Here is a 23,059-nt window from a genome sequence, read left to right as displayed (position 1 = left end):
TACTGAACATTACATTCTGAAAGGGAAAGGTGAACAGCCAGCAGATGTGGTACATGTCGGTTACCAATGCCATGGGTAAAAAAAGAAAGGAAGTAATGCAGCAGCAGTTTAACGAGGTGGTAAATTAAAGAGGAGGACTATTAAGGTTATAATCTCCGGATTACTTCCAGGTCACGTGCTACTGAGTATAGGAATAGGGAGATTGGTCAGATGAACGCATGGCTAAAGGAACGATGGGAAGAAGTGCTTTAGATTTTTGGATCATTGGGGCAGTTTCTGGGGTAAGTGGGAACTATGCAAGCTGGATGGGCGCACCTGACCAGGAATGGCGGGACGTTTGTCCATGCTGTTGGGGAGATTTTAAACTGATTTGATAAGGGTATGTGGCAATCAGCAGATGATAAGTTAGGAGGAAGACCCAATCAGAAGGAATGCCAGGAACAGACATGGGCATGATAAGACACATGGGAGGACTGGAAAGCTAAATTGCATCTATTTTAAGGCAAGGACTATAAAGTGGGTGAACTTAGAGTATTGATCAACACATGGGAATATGACATTGTTGCAATTGCTGAGATATGGTTGAAGGAAGGACAGGACTGGCAGCTCAACATACCAGGGTATAGAGATTTCAGGTGGGATGGAGGCATGGAAGTAAGAGGTGGGGCATTGCTTTATTAATAAAGCAAACCATCACTGCAGTTACAGAATGGTATTTAAATGAGGCTATCTGAGTAGAGTTTAGGAATAAAATAAGGCGTGATTACCTTGCTGGGATTAAACTAGATTCCAACAGACGGAGGGAGATAGAGGAGCAGATATGCAGGCAAATCACAAAAAGATGTGAGAAACAAGGTTATAGTTGTAGGAATCAACTTTCCTAACATTAACTGGGATTGCTTTTGTGTGAAGGGATCAGATGGGATGGAATTTTTAAAGTGCATCCAGAAGAGCTTTTTGTGTCATTGCATTTACAGTCTGACTGAAGATGGGCAGTGCTAGACATAATCCTAGGGAACCGGAAGCTGGTCAAGTTGTTGAAGTTTCAATGGGCAAGCTTTTTGTGGATAGTACCATAACTTAAGTTTCAAAGTCATTATTGCAAAGGATAAGGATATTGCAAAGTTGTGTCTAAACTGGAGCAAAGCTGATTTCAATATCATTAGACAGGATCTGGCAAATATAGACTGAGTGCAACGACTTGCAGGTAAGTCTACATTTGTCCAGTTGGAATCTTTTAAAAGCAATACAGTGAGAATTCAGGGCCAGCATATCGCTGTAAGAGTGAAGGGCAAGGGCAGCAGGTCTGATGAACCCTGGATGTCAAGGGATATTGAACTTTTGGTAAAGTAAAGGAAGGAAGCATATGTAGGTAACTTGCATTAAAAACAGTGAAAGACCTTCAAAAGTGTAGGAAGTGTAGGTGATTACGTCAAAAGGAAATCAGAAGGGTAAAGAGGGGCTATGAAACATCTTTGGCATCTTTTGGATTACTGAGGAAAGGGTGGGACCTATAAGATATCAAAGGGGCAACTTGTGCATAGAGCCAGGGCATGGTCTCAGGCTACAATCTGATATTGATCAACTGGTAAAATGAACAGAGCATTGGCAGATGGAATTTAATCTCAATAAATGTGAAGATGTATTTTGGGATGGGCAATAAGAAGGATAATAAAAATGAATGGTAGATCCCTAAGGAGTACTGAGGAACAAAGGGACCTTGGTGTACAAGTCCATTGAACCCGGAAGATGTCAGATAGGATGCTTGCCTTCATTAGCCAGGATGCAGAATGTATGAGCAAGGAAATTTTACTACAACTTTATAAAACATTTGTTGGGCCACTGGTGGAATACTGTGTGCAGTACTTGTCACCACACAATCTGAAGGACTCAATTACACTGAAGAGGGTGCAAAGGAGATTTACCTGGATGTTGACTGGGATGAAAGGCCTCAATTTAAGGAGAGACTGGTTGGGTTGGTATTATGTTCCTTGGAGTGAGGGAGCTGAGGGAATATCTGTATGAGATGTATAAAATTATGAGAGGCATAAACAGAGTAGATCATGTGAATCTCTTCCCCATGACAGATTTGTCTAAAACCAGAGGGCATATATTTAAGGTGAGAACCAAATGGTTTAGAGGAGATCTGAGAAAGAATTTTTTTCGCCCAGGGGATCATAGAAATATGGAACATGATGCCTGAGAGGGTGGTGGAGGCAGATACTCTCACATCATTTAAGAAGCATTTGGATGAGTACTTAAAATACCAGGCCATCTTAGTCAATGAACCAAATGGGATTGGAGTAGTTTGGTGTTTGTTGGTCAGAAGAGACATAGTAGGCCGAAGGGCCTGTTTTGATGCAATATTTCTCTATGGTATTAGAAGCAGGTTCACTAGGTTAATGCTGGTTAGTGAGGGACTCGTTTATGAGGAGAATTGAGTAGATTTGGTCTATAGCTGTCTAGAGAACCTGATAAGGTAGATGTGGAATGATGGTTTCCTCCTGAAGGAGAGTCTAGGGCCAGAGGACATAATCTCAGAAGAAGGGCTTGCACATTTGAGGCAGAGGTTTGGAGGAATTTCCTCACTCAGGGTGTAATGAATCTGTGGAATTCATTATTTAAGGGGGCTGTTGAGCTAATTCATTAAGTATATTCAAGGCTGAGAAAGACAGATTTTTAATTAATAAGGAAATCAAGGGTTAAAGGGAAAAAGGCGGGTAAATGGAGTTGGGGCTCATTGGGTCAGCTGTGATCTCATTCAATGTCAGATCAGATTTGATGTCCAGAAAGGCTGAACTCTGCTTCTATGTCTTATGTCTGATGGTCTTACCATTTTATTTATGAATAAGAATTTTACTTGGGACCATGACCAGGTAACTTATGTAATTTGTAACTATGAATGATATTACATTGAATTTTTGTTATATTTTCTGAAAAGGGAGTCATCTAGTGAAATACAATTGTTCCTTTAGTATACAGGCTGGCTTGCTGTTGTCATGTGGTTTTGGTATCTCTGTTTTAAGTGCTTCTCTGTGAAATCTGTGGGAACCATTAAACACACATTAGTTGAAACAATTTCCAGACCATTATGCCATTAATTCTATCAATTGAAGTTGGAACTGACTGGTTCTGTGTATTACTTTTGAAGCTAAAGGACATTAATGGGACAAAGAAAGATGGAAAACTTGATGGAAGCAATGAAAAAGTGATGTGTTACTATGTTAGAATTACATTTCACAACTCCTCATTCACCATTAATTCAGGAAATGGTTAATTGCAGCATCAATGCGATGATACCATTTCTTCCTTGTTTTCTTCCCTATGTTAGGATATACAACACAGTGCCCACTACGTTCATGCCAACCATGATGCCATTCTGAATTAATCCCATCTGCCTGTGCAGGTCTGCATTCCTCTATTCCCTGGCTGTTCACGTTTCTATCTAAATGACTTTTAAAAGCTGCTCTATTATCTGCTTCTGCCATCGTCTCTGGCAGCCCTCTCCAGAGTCTGTCTCCGAGTATGTAAAAGACTTGCCTTGCACATTTCCTTTAAATCTTTTCCTTCTCGCGCTAAACCTGTGAACCCCTAGCATTTGCAATTTCCATCCTGGGAAAAAAACTCTGACATATGCTGTAATGAAAACAATCCAAGTTTGTCCAAAACAAAAACAGAAATTGTTGGAAAAGCTCAGCAGCATCTGCGGAGAAAAATCAGAGTTAAAGATTTGGGTCTAGTGACCCTTCTTCTGAACTGACCTTCAAGTTCTCCTTGTAGTTGATGCTCTAAAGCATAAAGTTTCCTCTATAATTCTGAGGTCTAAGAGAAGCCTGTTGAATTTTGGTTATAATGAATAAATTGAACTACAAAAAACAATTGGTATGTACATAGATTGGTACCCAGCCAATATCAATGCCACAAAATTCAGAGTCATCTTTGCAACAAATTTATAACTCTGACCCGTAACTCTGTACTCCAACCTCACCTTTCCATTTAGCCCAATAAGCAGGAAGTATGGGGTGGTGATAACATGGGAGGGAAGGTGGTTTGTTCCATGGCTGATACCTTGCAATTTACATTCTTAAGAACCCATTCTCTTATCAAGTATACACAAACAGCTCTCTTTATCATTACATCACGACAAAAAACTTTTTTACAGCCAACAATCCTTATAATCTAATTGTATACGAGCACCAAAGAACCTTTACCTCCACTATTGTCCAAAAACACATTTTACAAATAGCAATCCAACTTATCCAAATTATCTGTAGTATGTATTATTCGTTTGCATAAGGGGAGAGTTAAGGACAGTTGCACTGAATGAAAGAAAAAGATATGTCCACTTCAATTATACAAGGTACTTTTAACCCGTACCTGGTGGGTGTGGGTTACATTCTCCATTACGGTTGTTAACGTTTAAAATCCAAACCCAGGTCTCCTCAAATTCACTCAGAGTTTTTAATGCAAATAGGAAGATTCATGAGTGACCAATCAGCTCTCAGGATAGATCAACCATGACAACTTTTCCAAGATGGCTGTATGCCTCAATTTTAATACATCAACAACTTACGTTGGAATGAAATCATGTATCGAATTGCACCACTGTTCTGTGAAATGTAACATTCAGAGCTCACTGGGTTCCAAGAGTTGTTGGGTGGCAACATTCAATTCTGCCCTGCAATAGGGGCAGGAGATTTTGCCATATTTTCAATGGGTGCATGAAGTGGAGTTCAAATGAAACAGAGACCTAAGGGCAGTTAGTTGAAGACAAAGATGGGGCAGACTGTATTTTAGGATTCCTCAGAGTTAGGTGTACTGATGGGAACCACACAGATTGTATTTCTTTGGGGAGTCAAAGAGCACTTGATTAGCTCTGTGTAATCAGGGCTCAGGTCTTTGGCTCTGTGCTATGGGTAGCTGTGAAGATCTCTGAAATAATCCCACAGAGGCCAGTGTCCTATCACCAAGTCGCCCTTTATTTACATGAGGAGAATCCTTGACAGTGATCCAACTCTCTCAGAGCCAGCTCTCAGAGTGAACAGGAAGTCTGACACTCTTATCCTTATCTGTCAGCCAGGGCTCCCTGTTTGGACCAAATTAACAGTCCCAATCAGGGAGCTCATACTCTATGAGGTCCTCCTGGCTGACCTTGTTACAATCATTACAGGCTCAATAGGAAGCCTGTGAGCCATTAGTGGCTTTTGGTTGAAACTTTATTGCTGGAACAGCACAGCAGGTCAGGCAGCATCCAGGGAACAGGAGATTCGACGTTTCGGGCACAGGCCCTTCTTCTTAGTGGCTTTTGGTGCAGCTTAGAGATGAGGCCATAAATAATATTGTTTCATACAATGCAGAAAGTTCAGAGGTCAAGGAAATCCCAGGGCATATGTGGCTCAGTGAAGCTAGTTTTGGTGGAGAGCTGCTTATGAACATGTACTAGATTGCAGTTTTGGAGTCCAAATTTACATAGACCCAGGAAAGGATCAGAAAGGAGTAGTCACTGAGCTAGCCTATAACAGGGTTTGGGGGAATGAGAGGTGAGGGGTGTTTGGGCAGGAATGACGGAGGGGCGGGGTGGGGGGGAGGGTAAATATTCTCAAGACCACATCAGAAAAAGATGTAGTATTATTATCCCTTGTGAAGTGTAATGAGATTTTATGACCTACCATGTCATTAGTGTCAGGGAGGAGTTGCTAAGAAATCCATGTAACCTCGATTACATTTGCTATTTGATATGTGGTGTGGAGATTTCAATCGCCCAATATTCCCCATGTTTCCCATATATTAATTCTGGAGCTAGAAATAGGTTGTACATTCATTGTAGACTGTAGCTTGTTTGGTACTGAAGTTTGTTCACAATCATGTAATCTTATTAGATTTAGATTAGATTACATTACAGTGTGGAAGCAGGCCCTTCGGCCCAACAAGTTCACACCGACCCACAGAAGCGCAACCCACAACCGTGTTGCAGGTTGTTGTTTTTAATTATTGACTGGGTTTTTGTTAGTTGAGAGTGTGTTGCTGGAAAAGCACAGCAGGTCAGGCAGCATCCAAGGAGCAGGAAAATCAACGTTTTGGGCCAGAGCCCTTCATCAGGAATGATCAGGTTTTCTTTACACCAAGAAGATGGAGTGGAAATTAAAAATGAGAAATGCTGAATATCCATAAATTAAGTGTCTTTATAACACTGGCTGGGGACCAGAAAGAGCAGGAGTCCATCTTCGAGGGCTAGCAGCTTTCGCTTTAAACAAACACTCCCCAATTTGAAATTCCTGAGCTCCTCCTATAAAGTTTTCCCACAATCAGTCATTTATTTTGTTCTTTTGTGGGATATGGGCAGTAGGGCAGGCCAATATTTATTGTCCATCCCTAACTGCTCTTGATCTGCTGCAGTCCATCTGGTGTGGGAACAACATAGATGGCAGAAAGGGTGTCCTTCCTATCCTCGAACCCTGACATTACACATTAATAACATCCACCCTGCTCCTGTGGAATTCCCTTGTGGAATTCACAAGGGGAGCATACAGGACACTGTCAATAAACTTCACTTCATTGTTAATCATGCCCTCTAACACTGTTCATGTTTCCCTCACCATCTTTCTTGCCACCTTCACAAATGTTTCTGTTATCCCCCACCCCTTGATTCCTCAGCCTTGATTCCTCCATTTTGGCAGTGATCTCACTCTCACTGTTGTTACACGCCCCCACCTTGCACCTTAACAATCAACAGATGGATAACCAGGCCAGGATTCACTTCAGACCTCTGATCAACTTCAATAAGCTGCCCCTAGATGTGACTGACTAGAAGTCCATGAGTGTTGTTTCAGTCCCTTGATTCCTTGTGCTGGACCATATATGACACTCCGCTGCCCACTCCCCAGAGTGCTATTGGAGAGACCCCCTGATGGTGAGCCTTCCAAATGGACAACTGACCGTGTTGAAGCTCTCAGACTGTTTGCTGACTGTTCGCCTACGCTTGTTCTCGGTAATCAAGGGGGTGTGTTGCTGCCAGCCTAGCCCCACCAGTTTCTGACATGATGGTTCACTTGAGTACACTTGCAGTGCGTTTGTCATGCAGGCAGTTGGCACAGATTTTATGTTTTCGTTTTGGTGTGCCTGACAGCAAGATGTCCCTACGACCTGACACATTGCTACTGGCAAGCAGCATGTCTATGTGTGTGCACAAAGGAGCATGTCAATACAGCAGTACAGATATATTAGATTAGATTACTTACAGTGTGGAAACAGGCCCTTCGGCCCAACAAGTCCACACTGACCCTCTGAAGAGCAACCTACCCAGACACATTTCTCCACATTTGTCTCTGCACCTAACACTATGGGCAATTTAGCATGGCCAATTTTTGAACTGTGGGAGGAAACCGGAGCACCCTGAGGAAACCCATGCAGACACGCGGAGAATGTGCAAACTCCACACAGACAGTTGCCTGAGGTGGGGACTGAACCCGGGTCTCTGGCACTGTGAGGCAGCAGTGCTAACCACTGTGCCACCGTGCTAGCCTTTGGATCTGGCTGAAGTGCCAACATGATAACTGTCATGGCAAGGCAAGTAGATGCTAAACGAGCCAGCGGGCAACCTGTTCCAATCTGTGAATTGGGTGTTTGACCCTGAGTGCAAAGTGTCCCTTTCAATGCTAGAGCATGGTATTCCTGAAATTCCTGTAAGTCTGTGTTTGCGCAATGGCCTGCTAGTGCATCTGAGAGGAGCCATGATGGTTGTGAGGGGTTGACAAGCTTCAGATGCCAATGTCTGTGGATGAAGGGTGCATGCGCCCATTACCTGTGGATCATGCTCCTGAGATGCTGTTTCATGGTGAGAAACCGAAGGCTTTCTGCAACCTGTAGCAACCTGATGGTGCCAGGTACTCTTGTTTCTACGTCAAGGCTTATCAATGGCTAGCCTCTTTAGCACATTTTGTAAAATTGCTGTTAAACAAGGTATAATCTCCCTTAATTGATAACTCGCCATGCCAAGTGATAAACTCACCTCCCCATTCCGCAAAATCATTAAAGATGGAACAAGAAGATGCTCCTGACGTTGAGATCAGCCTTGCTAGACATCTCAGCTGATTCTGCCACAAATCTCACCATTGCTTGTGTCATTCAGACCTCTATAAGACTCCACCTTCGGCTTTTTTCCTCTCTTAGTTTATAAATTATCAGACTTATTGAACTCACCCATCACAAGTTAACATACTGGGATTGGATTCCACAAATGTCTGGGTTTTAAAGTCTAGCAATAAACCACTGAGCTAGAATGTTTGCAGCACAAAACAAAATGAGCTTTCCAAATAGATGCCAAGCCAAAAATGAAAAAAAAAGGGAAAAATTTATAATTAGAACTGTTTGAAGCACAATTCAAAATAGCTATTCTTGATTCATTTAATAACAAATATAATGAATCATATGGCAAATGTTATGAAAAGGTGAGGGGTCATCAAGACCCAGAAAGCACCTTTGGCTCCCCACATGCTCTGCAATTCTCAGCCACGTAGGTCATAAAACCTCCTAGATCCTTCACTATAGTCTTATGAATGTGGTCTCTATAGTAACTCAGATCCTGACATCAGGTTATATTGTGATGTGGCTCTGTCTCCGTGGCAATTTAAGAATCTATTTTCATGGTCTCCGTGGTAATCTTGGTTTTTTTTTATCATTTCATTTGGTAACTTTTCCTACCACATACTGCAGAAATGGCAATATACAGAGTGTGACCACCTCATTGCCACACCTCCAGTACATTCATGGTTCACCCTTTCAGGCAATGTCACTAAATTATAAAATTATTTTGAGTGGTCTTTTATTATTTTTGCTCTCCCATGGTCTGACTGGTCATGCAAAGGAACTGGAGTTTGATCATAATTTTAACAGAGGAAAGAAGTCACGTTTAAGTAAGTACATTTTCTTCGATGCTACAAATGTTTCTTCTTTGAACCAAAAAGTTTCATTTGTTTAGTGCCTTTCATATTCTCATAACATTCTATCACAATTGGCCACCAATTAACTGCTTGTGAAGTACAGTCAATATTGTAGTATGGGCAAACGTGAGAACCAATTCATACAAAGTATGAATGCACTACTGACTGTGATACTAAATAATATGTTATTATTGAGGGATGTTCGCTGAGGGATAATTGTTGGCTACGCCCTGGAAACCTTGATTTAGCGTCCATCCAAAAGATGATAAAGTGTAATCTCAACCTGCATTGTATGACCATGTCAGGACTGAAACTTGAGCCACTGGCTGAGAGTTGTCAATATTTTTGTAAGTCCTAAGTGATATGTTGCCTCAAAAGTGAGTGACTGCAAGCCACCAAAGAATATATATGTCTCTCAGATGGTACATTTGATAGGGGTCTTGATGGGGGAGTTCATGTTCATACTGGAGCATGTGGAAGAATTGTATTCAGATCCTGATAAAATGTTGCAGGAATTATTGTCTAGTTTGAGAAAAAAAGATCTCTAGAGGGCATTGTGGCCATTTCTGGAAGATTAGTGGAGTGTATCAGTGTACCAGATGATTTCTGGAGCCAATATCATCTAGGGCAGAGGAACTGGTGCGAAGTGAAGTGGTAAAGTTTTTTGCTGTTTATGAAAGAAGGGGTTAGAAGGATTGAAAGAGATTAAAGTTGGAATCATAGAACTGTCTCAGGACAGTAGGAGACCATTCAGCCCATCATGCCCATGCCATCCCTCTGAGAGGGAGTTACTCAGCTAGTCCTACCTCCCTGCTTTTCCATGTAATCTTGCAATATTTTCACTATAAGAGACCGTCAAATTCCCCTTTGAACACCAGGATTAAACCAATGTCAGCCACACTTTCCACATCGCAAATGATAACTGTATAAAAGTTTATTCATCATGTCATTATTTCTTCTTTTAAGTTTTGAATGAATGAATCAAGTAACGATAATTATTAAGTGTCTACATGTAATGGCCAACATAGATTTCCGAAATGGAGGTTATGTTTGAAGATCTAGAATAGAATAGAAGTTTATTGTCATGTATACTTTTAAGTGAAAAATACAGCTACAAGTTTTATAAGTCGCCCTACCACAGCACCTATATTAATGACAGAAGTCAAACATAATTAAAAAAAGTAAAATTAAGACAAAGTTCATCACAGTTAATAGCTCCTGGGCTCAGGGAAAGCCAATTAAGGAACAATGGAATTGAATATTTAAAGATAATGGCCAGGATCTCGTGAGGTGAGACTGAACGCAGAGACATCCAAAGGGGTGAGCAGCTGAAATACACAATTAAAGGCCCCTATCGGAATCATTTTATATTATCGTTCATATTTTGGCAACAATGGGACAACCTCAACCGACCACCTCACTCTGCATGAGGAGGTTGCCAGCTAAACAGGAATAATCTCTCAGGAGCTGCTCAAGGATGATGTGACAAAGGCCAGGGATCACAGGCAGGGAAATCCCAACCACTTCCATTGAGGGCTTTACCTTCTAACACTCAGTTCTGTAAATTTTTAAAATTCACGGCTAACTTACCCAGCCTAGTTGGTGAGGTCTCCTATATATCTCTGCAGTGAGCACCTTTCCCCATGGTAGTGCTCAGGCTTCAGAGCTGTTGGGTTGAGGGTGGTCTGGCAGCATTAGGAGCATGCCAATGTCCTTCATTGGCATCTTCCAGGGCATGAATGATAACCACTACCACACCCCAGCTCTATGTAGAGGAATTTTGTTTGCTGGATTATATAATCCAGTTGCTATTGCAATTCTGCACCTTCAGGTGCTGTTCCTGTGTTTAAGGTCTTTTCCACATTTGTTGAATTTCATTTTTCCTCAGGGAGCAGCCTGGCTGATGTGAAGTAGCTGCTTCAATTACTTGTGACATTGAGCATGACTGAGGGAATTAGGCAGACATTACGCCGAGGAGGATAAGTTGCTAGAAGAAAATGGAGGAGAAGACTCTTCACTGAAGGTCTTCAGGGAGAATATTGCTTTGAGAGCATTTGCTGGAACGCAGGCATTCAGAGCCGAGAATTCTGAACTTTCTTGCCTGCCACCTGGTATTGCATGATTACAATCTGAGTTTCCAACGCAGCATTCAGACTTTGAATTGAAGTTGTTGGTGCTGCAATGGAAGCTGTAACAGCAATGATCAAATGTTGCATCTTGGTTGGGTCCACATGTATGCTGCTAGCAGTAACTCCCCCATTCCACGCTGCCAAGGGTGGTTTCCAAGCTCAGTGTATATTCCTATGCCAAGACAGTGCTGATTCATCCACGTTCCTTGCCATTTACTTCATGCTTTCTAGTAGGCTTCCCACTGAAACAAGTATTTGGATGTGTACACCCATCAGCCTTCTTCTGTCAACAGGCCCAGCAATGCCATCATTTAAGACCTCCAGCAAAAACTATATGCAACATCATGGCAATGTGTGTGCCTATACACACCTTTACTTGCTGTGCTGGCTGCAGTGCTCACGCCTAAATCCTATCCTCTCATTTATATGCAATGTCAGTATCTGACTGCAAATGAGAAACTGGATGATGATGTTTCTGCATTGCCTTCTTGCTCCTCATCCACCACCCAGTCTGTTTTCAGTTCTTGTGTATTGGAAATGAGAAAGGGGGGAGGTTTGTAGCAAGGGGAGAGGAGAGTATAGAAAGCCTGACTTTACACCATCCAGAGGTTTTCAGTCAGAAAAGATTGCGAGATGTGAGAAGGCGGATGCTGTCACCTTCAAAGGTTTTAGTCTGCCTTGGGTCACAGTATTAGATTAGATTACATTACATTACAGTGTGGAAACAGGCCCTTCGACCCAACAAGTCCACACCGACCCGCCGAAGTGCAACCCACCCATACCCCTTACCTAACATTACGGGCAATTTAGCATGGCCAATTCACCTGACCTGCACATCTTTGGACGGTGGGAGGAAACCCACGCAGACACGGGGAGAACGTGCAAACTCCATACAGTCAGTTGCCTGAGGCGGGAATTGAACCTGGGTCTCAGGTGCTGTGAGGCAGCAGTGCTAACCACCGTGCCGCCCACTATTAGCAACAACTCTTTCTGTAAAGACAAACAGTGTCTCTTCCGTAGAGATTAAAACAAGCAGTCAAGCCCCTTCCTGGTTAACACCTGCTGCCTCAGAACCTGAACCTTTTCAAGGAGAGAGGGGCTTTTGTCAGTAAACACCATACAGTCTGTTCAGATGATGTGGCTGTTGTGGTTGAATAACAACCATAGTGCACAAACTATGTGGTGCAAATGTGAAGCTTGCAGGAGTGCTATCTCTATCAGTATGGGATTAAGTATCAGAATGTTAGCTATGACTTCTTAAACTTTTGGAGTAGATGAGTTAGTTCCACTCTATCCCAATAACTTCCTATGTTTATTTCCTTCGAGCACTCATCTAATTTCTAAATGATAAGCACCAAACCACAGCTAACACATCTGGTAGCATAAATATTGGACAATCTTTTAGCTTCCTAATTTTCTCTCACAGGCATGGTCATTTCAGGATCAAGAATTATGCTGCCTACTTTATATGGTCGCTGTATAGTATATATTTATATCATCCACTGGATGCTCTGTTAGATTTTTCTGTGTGGAGAAAGGTAAAGTTGCCATCGCCTTACCAGACCACAGAGAGAAGACTAGTGGTGGTTTAACTTGAGGGTCATCATGTCTCAGGCAAGTTTGAGAAGGCAGAATGTTTGTGATAACCGCAGCTGGTGGAGGAATTGAATCCATGCCGCTTGGCATCACAGGGCCATTGCCAATCCATCCAGCCAACTGAGCCCTCGGGTGTTGCATTGTTGGGAAGAACACAACATCATGGATAACATGCAGGGTTTGCAAATATGTTATTGCAATGAGCTCGTCTAACTCATTTTAGACAACTGCATGGCAAATTTTCAAATATCATTTTGATAACACTGGAGAATGTTATTCTTCTTAAATGGTTCATTTATGGTTATGTTGCTTGAATGAAATTGACAGCTTGAAATTTGTTTGACCCTCTCAGCTTTGCCCCCAGCACAAACAGTCAGGGTCTTATGAGAGTTTAGCAGCTGCCATAAAATGGAACATCTGGACTGTGATGGCAGTGTACACTGATGCTCCATTTTTAATTACTATGAGATCTCCCATAGTACTGGTCACATTGTTAAAGGATCTTTGTTCTAAAAGGGAAGAACATTATACAAGTATAAAAACAAGCTACAAAAGTAGGCTGCTCAGTCCTTCAAGTCTGCTCCACCATTCAATAAGATCATGGCTGATTTAATTTTAACTTCAAATCCACATTCCTCCATGTCCCGGATAATTTTTCATCCCCATTGTAATCACAGTTTATCTATCTCTGCTGTAAAAATGTTTAAAGCTTCTGCATTGATTGCCATTCCAAATGGAGTTCCAAAGAATGGAGTTTCAAAGATTAACAACACTCAGCAATTTCTTTGCCTTATTTCTGTGTTAAATGGGCGTCCCCTTATTTTGAAACTATGACCCTTAGTTCGAGGTTTTCCCACAAGTGGAAACATCCTTCACCAATTCATTCAGTCAAGTCTCCTTTGGATCTTATCACAGAGTTGTTCTGATGGAGAAGGAGGCCAATTCAATCCATCATCTGTGTACCAGTTATATAACCCAGTGCCAATCACCAGCTGTTTCCTCATATCCCTGCATTATATTTCTATTTATATAATTATCAAATGCTCTCTTGAACGTTTCAATTCAACCTGCTTCCATCACATTTCCAGGCAGTATATGTCATTTCCTAGCTTTTTCCCACATCACCCTTGCTCCACTTGATAAGTAGGAATGGCTTCTCCCTATCTACTAGTGGATTTTGTAAACCTCCAACAAATCTCCTGTCAGCCTTCTACTCTCCAAGAAGAAAAATCCCAACTTCTTCAATCTATCCTCATAACTGAAATGTCTCCTTCCTGGAACCATTCTTGTAAATCACTTTCACATACTCTCTCTCCAATGCATTCACAGCTTTCCTATTATGTAGTACCCACAACTTTACACGATACTCTCGTTGAGGTCTAGCCAGTGCCTTATACAAATTCAACACACTTCCTTGTTCTTGTACTCCATGCTCTTATGAATAAAGCTGAGAACACTGTATGTTTTATTCACTAGTCCTGCCACCTTCAATAATTTATGCATATATACAGCCATGTCCTTCTGCTCCTATCCCCGTTTTAGAATTATATCCCCTCATTTTGTACTATCTTTCTATGATCTTCCAACTAAAGTGTATCGGCTCACATCTCGCTGCATTGAACCTCATCTGCCACCTATCCTGCCACTTCTCAAAATGTCCTTTTGGAGTTCCACACCGCCATCCTCACAGTTTGTATTCCTTCCAATTACAAGTCCCATTATTTCTTCTTTGATATCCTCTCCAACCATGTGATTACTATTATAGGGCCTGAACACAAATCCCACAAGTGAGCTCTTACCTTTATCATTCTCTATCTCTAGCTGGCCTGTGTCTATATCCTTGTTTCTTGGATTTGGAACATCCCTCTCTATTGTGCTAATATCATCTTTAAATAGCAGAGCTACTCCTCCACATTTTCCTAGCTCCTAGTCCTTCAAAATGTCAGATAGCCTTCAATATTCAATTCTCAATCTAGGTCATCATGCAGCCATGTCTCAGTAACGGTCACCAGGTAGTACTTATTTAACTCTTTGTACTACAAGTTCAGCTGTTTGTTTGAAATCCAATATGCATTCAGTACAAGGCTTTTTTATAACCTCTGGTCTTACTCACTGATTTACTCCTCGATCTGCATTCTCTGTCCTTTCCAGACATTATCTGTTTATCATTTCCCACATTAATTCCTTCCTTTGTTGCCTTTCCCCCATTCTTTGGTTCACCACATCTTCCCAAATTTGAGCTCTTCCATACACTATTTGGTTTAAAATCTGCTTTACTTCCGTCGTTATGTGGTTCCTAAGAAAACATCAGTCTCAGTATAGTTCAGGTGTAGACAATCCCAATGGTATAGATCCCATTTTCCCCAGTATTGGTGACAGTGCCCCACAACTGGAACCCACTTCTCCCTTACCCTTAAGTCACGCATTCATCTGTCTAACCTTCTGCCAATTTCTATGTGGCTCAAGTAATAATCCAATGATTCTTACCTTTGACGTTCTTCTTAATTTGGTGCCTGGCTTTTTATACCGACTATGCTAGTTCTCTCTGTATTACTTGTACCTACCCCGGACCACAACAATGGGACCTGTCCCTTCCAACTTCAAATTCTTCTCTAGCCCCGAGCAGATATTCTGAACCCTGGTACCAGGGGTCTGGACTCAGGGGCTTTGCTACGGAGACCCGCATCAATTCCCCTGACTATGCTGTCCCCTACTATCACTACATTCCTTTGTCTCCCAACACTTGATTGTCCTCCTGTACCATGGTGCCATGACCATTTAACCCATCCATCCCACAGCCCCCGGTCTCAACCTGACAAGCTGAGGGCACATCAATCCTGTTGGACATTTGCAGAGGCTGACACTCCACTCCTTTCCTCTGACTGCCCTTAGCTACTTCATTTGCAGTCACACCCTCCTGTCTCTGACCACTGGCAGCATCAGAACACTCTTTTCTTAAGAGGTGCGACAGTCTCCTGGTACAAAGTATTCAGGTAACTTTCCTCCCTCCCAGATGCATCGCATTATCTGTAGTTCAACCTCCAGCCAATAAGATAAACTTGCCATAGTCCCAGAGGGCTGCTGTCTCATCAGAGAGAGAGACAAAGGTGGTTTTGCTTGAGGGCCACCACGTCTCAAAAGTAAGGAGAGAGGTTGAGAAGAAGAGTTCTTCATGGTAACATCAGCTGGTCAGGAATCAAACTCATGCTGTTGGCATCACTGTACATTGCAAACCAACCATCTGTCCAATTGAGCTAACCGACTTTGAAACTCTGTGCTGCAATTGTTTCAATATCAAACACTGTAGATAAATTTGCCCTAGGGCTCTCATATACTACAGCTTTGAGACAGAACCTTTCCTACCATTCTTCATGAGTTTTTAATTATTTAGTTATTCTATTAACTAATGTTGCCTTTTATGTATGATATTGATAAATACATTGGTGATAAAGTTATGTTAAAACTTCAGAATTAAACAAGTTTAAACCAATTAATAGATTGGTGTCGGTCAGATTGTGGTCTGATATTTGGTTTGCCTGCAAGTTCTGTCTTTCCAATACCAGCCAATGAACTCATAGACTTTTTAATCTTTCACACGTCTTGTTTCTTTCAACAAGATCTGACTGCAGGGTACTCTTCTCAGATTATTTTAAAACAACATATAGATGCTAAAATGTAGGTGTGTGTTTTTTTTGATGGATATCAAATCTAATTGAAATGAAATAAACATCAGGTGAATTCATATAGAAGTCATCTTAGTTTGGATTTTGTTCTTATTCTCTAGACTAGCTCTCAATATACTTCTCTCTGGTACATTTTTGATGCACAGTGTTTGTAGTTGTAAAATTATGCATTATAATCAAATGTAAGGAATATTGTTTCACCAGAATAAGGATAAGGATGTTATGTCATGTAGTTCACATATTTTAAAAATCAGGGCTACTGATTTTGGTTATTAAGTAAATCAAATTAGGAATAATGTAATTTTTTTATCACCACAAACTCTGTTTTTGCCTCTGAAACTCAGAAGCGAATGCAAAATTGATTTTCAAACTTTCTTGGTCTCGTCGTCACCAGTTCTACCTGTTGCAGATGCACTTGGCCATGACAGTATTAGTAGGAATGAGCAACTATTGAAGTTCTGTGGATACCCTCAGACATGTTTTGTGGAACTACCACCACACTTAATAGAATAAATTCAGCACAGATCTAGCTGCTCAAAGCTGGGTAATAATGAGGAGTTGCGTGCTACCAGCAACAGCCAAATTATCTTCCACCACAGTTTGCCATTACAATCAAGTCAAATGACAGCAGGAAATATTGAGACCAGGTGTAACTAAAACCAAGATATCACAATGTTGAAGCTACAATGCAGGACTATATGCATGCTAAAAAATGGAATCAGAAACAGAGCTTAGCAATCCAACAACCAATGCATCGAATTAATGCGCTGCAGGGCTACCATGCCAGTTGTGAATGGTAGTGGGAAATTGAGTAATATTTGTGCCACACAGTTACAGGAAATGACTGTGTAAGTTCACCTTGCTCCATTACCATTGCAGTGGTGTGTATCATTTATAAAGGAAAATACAAAAACTCCATAAAACAAATTCCGCAGTACATGGATAAGGAATTACATCTACAGAGCTGAACTGGAGGAACTGGAGTTTCTTCCTTGAGAGAAGATTAAAATGAAATTTGTTAGTAGTGGTCAAAATTATGTCTGGTTTTAAAAGAATAACTACATTGAAGTTGTTTCCAATAGCTGAAGGCTTGATAACCAAAGGGCACAGATGTCAGATGGTTGACCAAAAATAATAAGAGGCAACATAATCAAAGTGGTGGGCGGCACAGTGGCACAGTGGTTAGCACTGCTGCCTCGCAGTGCCAGAGACCCAGGTTCAGTTCCCACCTCAGGCAACTCTCTGTGTGGAGTTTGCACATTCTCCCCGTGTCTGCGTGGGTTTCCTCCCACAGTCCAAAAATGTGCAGGTTAGGTGAATTGGCCATGCTAAATTGCCCGTAGTGTTAGGTGTAGGGGTAAATGTTGGAGAATGGGTCTGGGTGGGTTACGCTTTGGCGGGTCGGTGTGAACTTGTTGGGCCGAAGGGCCTGTTTTCACACTGTAAGTAATCTAATCTACTCATCTATCTAGACATTTTTTTAATGTAATAAGTGGTTAAAGTTTTGAAATGCACTGCCTATTGGGTAGTGAATGCTTCTTCAACTGCCTTAGGACGTGAATTGGGTAAGTGCTTGAAAGAAAAGTAATGTAATCATATCAGGAAAAGGTGCGTATGAGCATGTACGCAATGTGTGTCTGATGTTTTACTTATTGAATGGCCTTTTTCTGGGCGAAATACTCAACTGATTTTTATACTTCTAATTCCTTTTCCTTGTTTTCCCTTACTGAGACACTTGCATCATTAGAATTCTTTGGACCTAAAGGAATGTAAACAGAGCACATTTTGACTTTTGGTGTAAGGTTTAAAACTTTAAAAACTGAAACTTTTCAGATCATCCAAGGACAACTGCCTTAATGAGCCAATATTTTTCAAACATTTCTCTGTACCAGACGTCCCATTCATATTGATTACACTCCAGAACTTCCTCTGGAAGCAATCTTGAGAACTGCAGTTCCAATCCTCAAAAGACAAAGAAAAATTGAACCATCTTAGTTAAAAAGAAATTATTTAATAAACAACAGGAAAAAGAATTGCACCCTGTAAGTAAACAGATACAGATACACTGCCAGAAGATTTTTAAAGCAATTGATATTTGCTTATAATCCCATTATAATAATGGTCAGTGAACTCCAATCTGAATAACATTTCTACAAATTGAACACCAGTTGTCTAAGAGGAGAAAGTGAGGTCTGCAGATGCTGGAGATCAGAGATGGAAATGTGTTGCTGGAAAAGCTCAGCAGGTCAGGCAGCATCTAGGGAACAGGAGAATCGACGTTTCGGGCATTAGCCCTGAAGAAGGGCTAATGCCCGAAATGTCGATTCTCCTGTTCCCTAGATGCTGCCTGACCTGCTGCGCTTTTCCAGCAACACATTTCCACCAGTTGTCTAAGCTTTGCGAATGGATTCATTGTACTTAGAGCAGTGTAACAATAATAACTGGAAACTGCAATGACCTCAAAAGTTAATCTGTGAAGGAAGATGAAGGGTAAGCAAGACATGTGGTCTACATCTGTTTGTTTGCATGACACTTTATATTGAACTTTTTTTTTTCATTTCAGATGCTACAGATATCTTCAGTGCTGAAGAATATGAGGAGACTGGACCCTGTTCAGTAACATGTGGTAAATATTACTTTGCACGCCTTCATTTTTGATGATTATGATGGTAATTAGGATTTGTTTGGATTCTACATTCAGATATAATCTTACAATCCAATAGCCTCCTTTGCCTTATCTTGAATCACAATGCACCATTTATCTTAGGAGAAAAAGCTAATAATGCTACCATGAAACAATTACACCCATCACTAGAGATATCGTCATTGTGTATCCCTTGTGCTCATGTGACAGATCTTTCACTACGTTTGACAGCAGTGTTTCCATATTTCCTGCAAAGCCTCAATGCAAGTTTCAACTGGTCTCTTCTCATGTTCTCTTAGCTATTACCAGTGAGCATCCTGGCAGGCAAACCATTACACAACATGTTTCTTTGCATGTTTATCGACTTTCTTCAGAACTCTGGGCTCTCAATATCAACATCCGACCCTTTGACAGATGTCCAATGATAATATGGCAACCATGTAACCATTATCAACTGATGCAAAAACCCATCTGGTTCAGTAATGTCTTTTAGGGAAGGAAATCTTCCATCTTTACTTGGTCTGGCCTACACATCACTCCAGATCCACTACAATGTGGCTACTCTTAACTGCCCTCTGAAGCAGTCTGAACAAGCCACTTAGATCAAGAGGCTATTAGGCATGTGCAATAAGTTCTGGCCCAGCTAGCAACGCCCACATCCCATGAGAGAATACTAAAAAAAGTTCTACCTCCACTTGCTGTTTTCCTTAGGGAAACCTGTACCTAACTCACCCTCGGGTTAAACAGCCCTGCTCCACCTCCCCTGCACATTGGTGCTTGGTGATTTATCATGAAGATACCCCCTCTAGTCTGGGGTCTACACTAGATATGTGTATGTGTTTGTGTTGTAAATCTGTGTGTGAGTCTACGTGTATTTAACCTGGGAGCATAGATTTCAGTGAGATTTTACAGTTTAGAGGCAATTCAAGGTGAGACATTTTTGCTCAGCCGATTGTGAGATGATATTTGTGTGGGTAGATTGATGCTCTCTCTTTGAATGGGTCTGAGAGGTTATTTAGTTTATAGTGGGACAGGAACAACTGCTTATGAGTCTTAATAAGGAAGAGTTCTTGTCTCAATAAAGTTTGATTTATTGCCTATAGTAATTAGATACATTAGCTAGTTAGACATTGTTACTGAGACTAGTGGGAGGTATGGATGACATGTTGGTCCCTTTTGAGCTATTGTCCCCATTTCCCCACTCAAGACTGTGTGGCATCTTCAGTTCGGGGGTCTTCAATAGTCTCTAGCGTTATCCTTTTCAGAACTATTACTGCTTATATACTCTTCCATGTTTTTTAACCCAAAGTTAGTATCTATAGATTTATATATGTAATCATCACATTTTCCACTATTCTATTTCTCCTCCCCAAGTCTCTGACTTCACAAACTCTGACAGTTTGGAGGTTTCACGATTCTTGAAAAACATATTCTCTTTGGACTGGGAAGATTCATAGAGCTTTGAGCTGAAGTCTCTTGATCTTGCATGGTCTGCAATGGAGGGCTTTATCATCATCTCTTAGATGCTCTCCCTGGAGGACACTGTTCTTACTAATCCAAATGGTTGGGTCCAGTAACGTACCTGGAGGACCTTCATCTCGGAATCTCTTTTGCAGAGGAACTCTTCCCTGCTGACCGAAGTAGTTGCTCCTAAACAATCAGCTTTAAATCTCATGAATTTCAATCATGGAAACTGGCTGCTTGGTGTCAGCACAGAATGGCTCAAACAGCAGCATCTTTGATTTCTGAGCCAGGTAATTTCTGCTTTTTTGTACCGTGTCCTAGATCTGTGGAAGTTGGTGTGGGTCAATGGATTCATGTGCAACTCATCTTCATCTTGTCTAAGCCTGGCTTTGTTCTCAATCTACTAATATATCCGTGTTGAAGTGTGAAAACTCTGTACTTCAACTAGTTAATGAGGTGTGATGCCTTCATTCACCCTTCTAAGTTGTTGTTCAGGTGAACCAGATATTTCCCAACCTCAGTCATGATATTGGAGGATTAATGCTTCCTGAAGCATTGCATTCATCACTGGTACTGATAATTCTGCTTTGGAAGAAGGGATTGAAATGTTTCTTTTGAATTTGTGTTGCCTCATCCTTTAACATTAAATTCAGATTTATAATAACTATTTGTCATGTAGAGCATTTTGTAGTCTGAATGATTTCTGAGGTGGAATTATAAAGGAGTTCAAATAACATGGACTAAGACATGATCTGTGAAAGAATAACATGAGAAGCTTCAAGCCCCATCTCGAAGTTTGGAACAATTTGCAACATCAAGTATGTATATGCTGAGCTGTGTTACAAATTCCTCACTTAGCAGTGGCAAATTGCCAATTAAAGGATTTAAAGAATTGTGGTATTGGGGAGAAGATGGTGGCATTGAGACTGGCATTATACTGGTTCCTGATCTTCTTGTCACATCAAAGTATATTCTACTCAACAGCCAAGACTACAGTGACCCAGGTGGCAACCACAGACCAGGCTGGTATTGTCTGGTGTCACAGACTCTGCTGGCCTTGGGAGAGACAGAAAGTCTGGCCTCTGCATCACCTCATCCAGCACGCCCTCCAGGCCCCTGCCTGCAAAGTGGGATGTTAATATTCCCTCTGTCTACAATGTCCGGGGCAAGTGTCAGCAACTGTACGGGGAAGCTCTAGATTAGCAGGTGCATAATAGCTTTTCAAAAATGGTGCCAGTGCTGGGGTACCTGTCAGTTCCCTGGTATCCCAGCAGTGGCGAGTTGCTGCAGGAATAGTGTGTGGTGTGATGGGAATGGAATCCGATAAGAGGGATGCAATGGCAAGAACACTCATGAAGTCTCATGAGAAATATCCTCTAAAAAACTGGATGCAACAGGCACTCAGCCAAAAAACACAAGATTTAGCCTGTTTAAAATTCCTCATTGTTGAACAGGTTGTACTGCTCATTCTTGTTGCTACTTTTCACATACTCACTGATATCTGTCATCTGAAGCTTCATCAGTGACAATAGGAGTGGATAATATTTCCACCACTTATGTTTAGTTGTAGGCTTCCTTCCTGTTGAGCATATGAAACAATTTTCTTATGCCAACCTAAGTCACACGAATGGATTCAAACATATCAACGGTGAAAGTTGAGCAAAGGTTAGAGTGAGGCCCATAGTGAACAAACAGGGTAAACTGCTCACTGAAGCAAAGGGGTATGACTAAATGAACACTTTGCTTCTGTCTTTACCAAATTAGAAGATGGTGACAATGGCCCAGTTGAAAACGTGGATGATGAGCAACTGAACAGTAGAGTGATAGATAAAGAAGAGGTGCTAAAAAAGCTGGCAGCCCTCCAGGTACAGAATTTGCCAGGCCTGGATGGTAACCATCCTAGATTGCTGAGAGAGGTGAAGGAGTAAATTGTGGAGCCGTTGAGTGACATTTTCCAGGATTAGTCCTGGGGTTCTGGAGGATTGCAAATGTGATGCTGTTGTTTAAGAAACGGGCAAAGGATAATCCAGGAAACTACAGACCTGTCAGCTTGACAGCAATAGTGGGAAAACTGGTGCTGGGCATGGTATGGGATAAGACTATTATACTCATAGAGAAAAAGAAGTTAATATTAGACTGTCAACATAGCTTTGTCAAGGGCACTTCATGTCTGACAAATTTAATTGAGTTCTTTGACCCTTTGATGAGGTAGTTCTGCGGTTGTTGTATATTTGGACTTTAAGAGAGCATTTTATCTGGTGTCACATAGCGGATTGGTTAGCAGATTAGAAATGATTGCTGAACGCCGTCCTTCTGCACTGTAATTGACTGATGGCTCCTTTGCAGCATGGATTAGAAGTTAGCTAAAAGATAGCAAACAGAGGATAAGAACACTGCAGACAATTTTAAAGTGGTGCTCCCCAGGGATCAGTGTTGGGACGCTTGGTTTTTCTGATTTATATAAATTAATTTGGAAATAGGTATTGAGATTTACTAGAATGATACCAGGAATGATGGATATGTGATACAAAGAATTGAGCCTATTCTCCTCACATTAAGGATTAAGAAGGGACCTTAGTAAGGCATTCAAAATTATGAACAATT

General features: G+C 41.3%; 1 protein-coding gene across 1 annotated transcript in view; it reads left to right on the top strand.

The window, feature by feature from the left end:
- The first annotated feature begins 8,753 nt into the window (after positions 1 to 8,753).
- LOC122548665 (uncharacterized) overlaps positions 8,754 to 23,059 on the top strand; it is a 57,843-nt gene continuing 43,537 nt past the window's right edge. The window contains exons 1-2 of the mRNA XM_087976231.1: positions 8,754 to 8,912; positions 18,911 to 18,973. Of these exons, the coding sequence (XP_087832357.1) occupies positions 8,786 to 8,912; positions 18,911 to 18,973 (190 nt within the window). The 5' untranslated portion in view covers positions 8,754 to 8,785. The remainder of the gene's footprint in view (positions 8,913 to 18,910; positions 18,974 to 23,059) is intronic.

This window comes from Chiloscyllium plagiosum, unplaced genomic scaffold, assembly GCF_037043375.1.
Source record: "Chiloscyllium plagiosum isolate Xiang-an unplaced genomic scaffold, Cpla_swu_hap1 HiC_scaffold_3, whole genome shotgun sequence".
In the NCBI taxonomy this organism is placed as follows: domain Eukaryota; kingdom Metazoa; phylum Chordata; class Chondrichthyes; order Orectolobiformes; family Hemiscylliidae; genus Chiloscyllium; species Chiloscyllium plagiosum.
Note: the sequence above shows the minus strand (reverse complement) of the source record. Positions and strands in the feature narration are given on the sequence as shown.